This window comes from Monopterus albus, unplaced genomic scaffold (genome assembly GCF_001952655.1).
Source record: "Monopterus albus unplaced genomic scaffold, M_albus_1.0 scaffold4255.1, whole genome shotgun sequence".
Taxonomy (NCBI): Eukaryota; Metazoa; Chordata; class Actinopteri; order Synbranchiformes; family Synbranchidae; genus Monopterus; species Monopterus albus.
In genome coordinates, this window is record NW_018132122.1 from 1 (window position 1) to 927 (window position 927).

The 927-nt window shown below is 50.8% G+C and overlaps 1 protein-coding gene across 1 annotated transcript; it reads left to right on the forward strand.

Moving 5' to 3' along the window:
- Window positions 1-76: 76 nt before the first annotated feature.
- On the forward strand, window positions 77-921 carry LOC109954188 (zinc finger FYVE domain-containing protein 16-like). Its single transcript, XM_020589587.1, has 3 exons — window positions 77-202; window positions 427-603; window positions 681-921. Exons 2-3 carry the CDS (start codon window positions 502-504, stop codon window positions 837-839), a joined length of 261 nt encoding a protein of 86 aa, XP_020445243.1. The 5' UTR covers window positions 77-202; window positions 427-501; the 3' UTR covers window positions 840-921.
- Window positions 922-927: the final 6 nt, after the last annotated feature.

Below are 927 nucleotides of genomic sequence, written 5' to 3' on the forward strand. Positions count from 1 at the left end.
TCACTGCTCTGCTGCTTTCAGTTTCTCGTTTCAAACAAATAATGTTTAGTTTCAGTTTAAACCTGTGATGTGGATTTTGTGACTGTTGTTGTGCAGCAGAACGAGCGGTGTTGATGGGAGACCTCTGGACGGAGTCCGCAGTGTGAGGGTGCAGCAGGGCTCTGAGTGTGAGTCAGATGGGCGCTCCATCAGGTGCACTGAGGTGAATTTCCCTTTTAATGAACAGATTGAGTCCAACGTTCTGCACATACTGGCTCCAGTTGACTGGGTAACCGACTGTTTTGAGATTAAAATGGTCCTGCTCCCTCTCAAAGTTTGGTTCTTTGGTTTCTTTCATTCATCCTGGATGAAGTTAACTAATCTGGCAAACTGTGTTATTCATGCACGAGGAATGTGGCTCATGTGTGTGTGTGAACGTTCCTCCAGGTGTTCTACCAGCTGAAGAGCCTGGACTGCAGCCTGGTGTCAGTTCTGCCATCCTGCAGCGTGTTTCAGAAGGAGATGGCTTTGGCTGCCTGCAGCGCTCTGACTCCTCACCTCGCTGTTCTCACCTCCTGTGGCATCAACTCGCTCTCTCTGCGCGTCTCCACACAGGCTGATATGGTACGTAGATGGTCTTTTTAACAGAACAACTTGTGTTGAGTTAGACTAAGTAGATCAGTGTGTGTGTCTGCTCTCAGGTGGAGTACCAGGCTGGCTCTGGGGGCAGACTTCTCCCTCAGCACTACATGAACGAGCTGGACAGCGCCCTGATCCCCGTCATCCATGGAGGGTACGCCAGTGTGCCGCAGACTGCCATGGACATAGAGTTCATCTTCTACATCACCCATTCCATCTGATAAACACACAGGCTGTAACAGAGTCAACGTGAGCCGCTGATTGTGGCAGGACGAGTCGCCAAGTAGACGTCTCCACCCTGAGGCTGGG